The sequence below is a fragment of the Platalea leucorodia genome, assembly GCF_965183815.1.
Source record: "Platalea leucorodia genome assembly, contig: HAP1_HAP1_SCAFFOLD_59, whole genome shotgun sequence".
NCBI classification, from domain to species: Eukaryota; Metazoa; Chordata; class Aves; order Pelecaniformes; family Threskiornithidae; genus Platalea; species Platalea leucorodia.
Genome location: NW_028121451.1, coordinates 480412 through 487000, shown reverse-complemented (window position 1 = coordinate 487000; position 6589 = coordinate 480412). Strand labels below are relative to the sequence as shown.

General features: G+C 54.3%; 1 protein-coding gene across 1 annotated transcript; it reads left to right on the top strand.

The window, feature by feature from the left end:
- Nucleotides 1-1968: 1968 nt before the first annotated feature.
- LOC309603362 (olfactory receptor 14C36-like) lies at nucleotides 1969-2931 on the top strand (the record flags this gene model as incomplete). The annotated part of the gene is made up of 1 exon (XM_082338229.1): nucleotides 1969-2931. The coding sequence occupies one exon, from the start codon at nucleotides 1969-1971 to the stop codon at nucleotides 2929-2931; it is 963 nt and encodes a 320-aa protein (XP_082194355.1).
- Between the last annotated feature and the right edge of the window lie 3658 nt (nucleotides 2932-6589).

Here is a 6589-nt window from a genome sequence, read left to right as displayed (position 1 = left end):
TCAGGGATGTTTCAAGGAGAAGGTCCTGGCAGAGAGTGCCATAAAGATAACGAAGATTTCCTCACTTTGTGTTTTCAGTTTCCTACATGAAGTGGCGTGATAGTGGAAAAAGGGATAAAGGGAAAAGGATCTGACAACTTTGAAAAAGTCACGGAGACTGCTGAGCAAGTGATCAGTAAGTCTGATAGGAGCCTCCTAATGTGCCCTCAGCCACTGCTCTGCCTATGGACAGCACCAGCATCACCTCTGCTGGACCCATCAGGGTTCTTCTGACCTGCCCTTTTCCACCTGCAAACAGGAACACGCACCCAGCCAGTGCCCTGCAAACAGGCAGGTTTCTGTCGGGCCAAGGTGAGTGCACAGAGGTTGGGAGGGGGACTGTGAGTGCTGACAGGGAAAAGACATGGGACAGGGAAACACCTCCCAGCAGGAAAATCTCCAGGCAGCAGGGAGATGATGAGGGAATGAGAGGAAAGTAAAACCAGAAATGTTGTGGGAGGAAGAATTTAGAAAATTCTGTAAGATCCCCTCCACTGCAGACCCCTTCCTCTGAGCAAGCCCCCTTGCCTCCTCTCCCACCCACCAAAGCCTCTGCCCTCAGGGCTGGGGGCTCCAAGGCGTGAACCACCTCCTCTGCAGCCAGAGCTCCAGCAGAGCCGTGGTGCAGCTCTCCAGCCGTGGGCCCAGTTCCCTCTGCAGAGCACAGGGGCTGAGAGCAGCTGCCCGGCAATGGTGGTGTCTGGGAGGTGGCGTGCACAGCTGGGGAAGGGGAACGCTGTCTGAGTGCCCCAATGCCTCTGCCCTGGCCTCTCTCAGCCACACCCTCCCTGTGTTTTCCCTTGTTCCTCCACTGGTCTGTGTTATTGCTACTGTTATCTTGTTCTTGCTGCCAGGCTCTCTGGGGAGGTGGAGTTTCAGCTGCAGAGTCACACACTGATCTTGTGGGTCCTTTCATGCATTTGTGTCCATGGGAACAAGTGTCCCAGCTTTCATCTCACCTGTGGCGCTGTGGGCAATGAAGCCTGTGGGGCTGGGGTATGAGCTGAATCTCCCTTACTCAAATGCCATCGTTAGCACACTTGGCTATTGCCTTGAGGATTCCTTCCAAGCTGTGAGCTTCCCTCCAGGATGCAAACCTGCCCTATAGCACCTTTGTGTTATCTGAAGGCACCATGGAGAAGATCAGAGATGCTATGACAGAGAACGTTCTTTTGGGTTTGTGAAATGAGCTATGTGTGTCCTTGGCTAGAAGTGGGGTGCTGAGACCTTAGGAGAGGGTGAGAAATTTAGTGGTCTGCAGTGGATACCTCTGCTCACAGCAGCGCTTGGTGGCTTTTCAGGGTAGTATGGGAGTGTGATCACCCTCCAGCTCAGAAAGGTGCAAGCCCAGAGAAGCTGGGAACAAGACGGATAAAAAGAATGGCTCTCCTCACTCTGCACTAAGCCACAGGCACTCCTCCTGCCTCGCAGGACTCCCTCTGTTCTCCCTGAGTGCAGCACAAATGCTGAGGCTTTCTGACATCCAAGAACACTCCCCAGGGTACGAGGGGAGGAGGAGCTGTAAAAAACCCCAACCTCTCAGACTGCCTTCTGCCACCTCAGTTCCTTATCACTGGGAGTGCAGAAGCTGACAGCCCCTTCTGCACTAGGAGCAGTTTCATGAGAGAAGGTCGAACACCAGGACTGGCCCCTGCCCCCACTCTTCCCATGAACCCACTGCTGCAGAGCAGGGCTGACCCCTCGGCAGCCAGCGGGCAGAGGCCCTGCTCCTCATGGCACATTCAGCCAGCACCAACCAGGGCTCCAGCCACAGAGCTGAAGGAAGGTCTGCTAGAAAAGGAAAAGGGTGTCTGCATGTAGCAGGGCGAGGGTGTATGAGATATTGTTTTGACTTTGCTCGGAGAAATCTCCCTTAACTTGTCACTGTTTTTTTCCTTCTTGGACAGTGCCCATGCCCATAGACAGCAAATGTTCAACAGCAGCTCCATCATCCAGTTCTTCCTCCTGGCATTCGCAGACACACGGGAGCTGCAGCTCTTGCACTTCTGGCTCTTCCTGGCCATCTACCTGGCTGCCCTCCTGGGCAACGGCCTCATCATCGCTGCTGTAGCCTGCGACCACCAACTCCATACCCCCATGTACTTCTTCCTCCTCAACCTCTCCCTCCTTGACCTGGGCTCCATCTCCACCACTCTCCCCAAAGCCATGGCCAATTCCCTCTGGGACACCAGGGCCATCTCCTATGCAGGATGTGCTGCCCAGCTCTTTCTGTTTGTCTTCTTGGTAGGAGCAGAGTATTACATTCTCACCATCATGGCCTATGACCGCTACGTGGCCATCTGCAAACCCCTGCACTACAGGACCCTCCTGGGCAGCAGAGTTTGTCTTAGAATGGCAGCAGCTGCCTGGGGCACTGGGTTCTTCAATTCTCTCCTGCACACTGCCAGTACATTTTCACTCCCCCTCTGCCAAGGCAATGCTGTGGACCAGTTCTTCTGTGAAATCCCCCAGATCCTCAAGCTCTCCTGCTCACACTCCTACCTCAGGGAGATTGGACTTATTGTATTTAGTGGTTTTCTTTTTTTGGGATGTTTTGTTTTCATTGTGCTGTCCTATGTGCAGATCTTCAGGGCCGTGCTGAGGATCCCATCACAGCAGGGACGGCACAAAGCTTTTTCCACGTGCCTCCCTCACCTGGCTGTGGTCACCCTGTTTCTCAGCACTGCCATGTTTGCCTACCTGAAGCCCCCCACCATCTCCTCCCCGTCCCTGGATCTGGTGGTGGCAGTTCTGTACTCAGTGGTGCCTCCTGCAGTGAACCCCCTCATCTACAGCATGAGGAACCAGGACCTCAAGCGTGCAGTGTGGAAACTGATAACTAGATGGTTTTCTGAAGCAATAAAGTGCTTCTGCATAGCAGTTATATTGTAGCACGTTACAGGCCCAGCCTTTCTTCTGTGTTTTTTGTTGTTGGCGGTCGCTTTTTTGTTGTGATAATGTTGTCATCCTCTTTCTAATTCACTGTCTGCTTTGCTTTTCTGACCGAGTGGCTGTGTAAATGAGGAGCCTTGCTCCCTGTGTTTTTAAAGAAAATAAAGGACCCTGCAGCAACAGTTTTTTTCCTGATATCCTTCTTCCAAGGGCTTTTTGGAGCTGCAAGGACAGTTCCTGTGTGCATGGGTGGAGGGGAAAAGAGTCCCAGCATGGCAGCACTGCCAGGGAGCACCATCGCTTGGTCTTCCAGAGCTATTCTCTTGCCACTTCCACACTCTCCTTCTGATCCCTTGCGTTGGTGTCAGCCCTGAGTGCTCTGGCAGCTTGGTCACAGTCGTGCTGCGTGGTAGTCCTGTGACCGCAGGCAGGGACAGGCAATGGGCACTTCTGTGACAGAGCTGGCCTCCATAACAGCATTTCCATAAAGAAGGGTGACCTCCTCAGGGCAGTGCCTGAAGGCTTAGGTCTTCCTCCAAAGCTTCTCTCAAGAACATGCCCAAGAAAGCAGCCCGCAGATGAAAACACCAATGTACAGCTAAAGAATGTGAGTGTGCAGGGTTGCAGCCCACAGCAGCGTCCTCACACAGCCAGGCCTCCTGAGAGAGACCTGAAGGACCAGCAGAGAAGGGTCTGGTCTGTGCCTGTGTTCGCTGGACACCCCAGGGCAATCATCCTGCACTAGCCCCTCACAACCACCATTGCCAGCACTGGCCTTTCACCCCAGCTGGCAGAGGTTCTTTATCCCTCCATGGAAGGTCACCAAAGGAGTAGGTCAGAAGTCCATGTTTGCGTTGTACAGAGGAGATGTAAGCATGCACATCATGTACGTGAGATGAGATGAACCTGAGTGAGCACAAATGCCATCATCTCTTCCTTGGGGTTTCATGAAGGCCTGTGGGACACACAGTGCCTTGAGGTTCGCTTCACGTTGGGAGTAACATCCCCTGGGAAACCACCTGAATGCAGCACTGGGATGTGCTTCCTTGAGCCGAGGTCCCTGGGTCCATTCCTCATGCCGAGGGGCATCTCAGGTGAGTGCAGAGCAGGGCGATACACCGCAGGGCTGAGGTGCCTCCCAGCCTCTGGCAGTGGCAGCAGCAGGCCAGAGAGTCCCTATGACTCCTTCAGCGCCCTCCCTCTGTGTGTAAGAGGGAAAGACTGTGTCTCTGAACACCCCTGGGTGCATAAGGAGTCCATGAGGCCAGCTCAGATGTGGACGCCCGACAGAACCCTGCCCTTTCTGTGTGTGACTCCAGGAACAAACCCCACTGGCCCAGCGAGATTCATCTCAGCTGCCTGGGACAGGCTCATTGCAAGGGCTCCTGTCTGCTAAGTCACCCTTGCCCGTGATTCTGGATTGTGCTCTCAAAAGTGCCAGAGCCATCAGAGAAGTTCTGGGGTCCCTGGAAAAGGCAGACGCCGATCCCATCTTCAAGAAGGGTAGGAACAAGATTTGGCAGAATTACAGGCTGGTCAGCCTACCTCTGTCCCTGGGAAGGGGATGGGCCAAATACTGCTGCAGCCATTTCCAGGCACTTGAAGGACAAGAAAGGGATTGCTGAACCAAAAAGGGCAGGGGAAAGAAAGGCGTGTTGTGTACATGGAATTTTGCAAGGCCTTGGTCTCTTGTGGTGTCCTTATAGCCAGATTAGTGCTACCTGGGCTGAAGCAGTGGACATTGGGTGGGAAGCTGGATGGATGATCAAGCCCAAATGTCACCAGCTGTACAAAGTCCTCTGTGCAGCCACCTGCTGATGGCATCCCTCAGTGACCAGCACTTGGGCCAACGCTGTGGAATGTCTTTATTATCCCCCTGTGTGATGTGATGGAGCGCACTTTCAGCTCCTTTCTGGATGATGCAAAGCTGGGCGTAGGCCTTGAACAGCCTCATCTGGTTCACCCTGCCTTGAGCAGAGAGTGAGGCAAGATGATATTCAGGGCTCTCTTCAGACACGATTTATTCTATGGCTCACTGAATCTTTCCCTTGGAGAGGTTTTTGAAGAGAGAATAGGTGGAGGTCTGTGATGATCGCCCTGGGGCAGCTTGCTCACGGTGTGCAGGGACGATGGCACAGAGCAGGTCCTGCTCTGCTGGCCCTTCAGGTCTCTGCCAGGCCTGGCCGTGTGAGGACACTGCTGCGTGCCCCCACCCTCCACACTCACACAGCTGAGCTGTATGCTGGTGTTTTCGTTTCCTGGGAACTTTCCCGCCCAGCCCCTCCCCAGCTCTCCCCACCTCCTCTGCCCTCTCCCCATCCTATCCCAGGAGAGCAGCCCAGTCTGGGCTGGCCCCATGGCAATGCCAGCCACAGGGTGCTGCAGAGCTCTGGGCACAGGAACGGGGTGCTCTTTTTATTTCTCCCCTCCACAGCCATGGTGCCCTGCTCTTCTCCCTGGACACCCCTTCTCCCCAGAGAGCCTTTCCCCACATCAGTGTGTCCATGCTGGCCTGGCCGGCCGTTCCTGCACCCCTGGCCACGTTCCCCACAGGGCCCTGAGCTGGCGGTGCTGCTCTGCAGAGCGAGGGGACTGTGGTGCCCTGGGGCCATGGGGTGGCCCTGCAGTGGCCATGCTGGTCAGGGTGAGAAGCAGACCCAGCCAGGCAGGGATCACTGCTGCTCAGCCCCTTTCCCTCTTCCACTTCCCAACTGGCCTAGGACCAAGGAAGGTGCTCAGTAGGACCCTGACACATTTCCATATGCCTCTGCGTTTGGCTGCTGCACTAAACCTGACACGTGGTGTTTCAGCTAGGGTGTCATGGATCACTCTCCAGTGTCATGTCCCTTGGCCTTCTGCTTGCTAACAGCCCATCCTGGGACAGCAGAGAAAGAGCGCCCTTGGATGCAGCCCATCCGCTCAGTAGACTCCGAAGGGGTGAGTTTGCTTAAGGAGCCCCTGACTTGATCCTCATCCACTGCTGGTTGTTCTCTTCCTCCTTGAGTCCTGCCTGAGGGCACAAAGACCTGGGAGAACTTGCTGGTGAAGACAGAGGAAAAGAAGACATCATGTACTTCAGACCGAGCTGCATCTACTCTTCCTAAATTCAACAGTGGCCCACTTCACCTTTCTGTGGTTTTGTCATGGTTAAGGAAGATGTAGCAGCTTACGTTGTTGCCCCTTGACATCCCTTGCAAGCTTGATCTTTTGGGGAGCTTTGACTCACCTAACACAATCCTTATTTCTCCTGACAACGTTTCTAAACTCCTCCTTTGGAGCCTCTCCCTGCTTCCACCTCCTGCGTGCTACCTTTGGCACAGGACCTCAAGCCATGAGGTTCCTGTTCAGCTCAGTGGGTTTCCTGAGGTGAAGGGTTGTTTCCCTGCATATGAGGACAGACCCTTCCTGTGCCCGGAGGAACATGTCCTTAAAGGCCTCTCAGCTTTTGTAGATTTTTCCCTTTCAGAGCTTCCTCTCCATGGGATCTCGTACTACCAGAGCTCTGAGCAGGGCAACGTCTGCTTCTCTCAGAGAGAGATCCCAAACCTGAGCTCTGCTGTTCTCCTGCCTTACATCCCTTGGGAACGGGGATGCAACTATTTCATGGTCACCACAGCCAAGGCTGACACTTCAACATTCCTGACCAGCCCTGACTCAC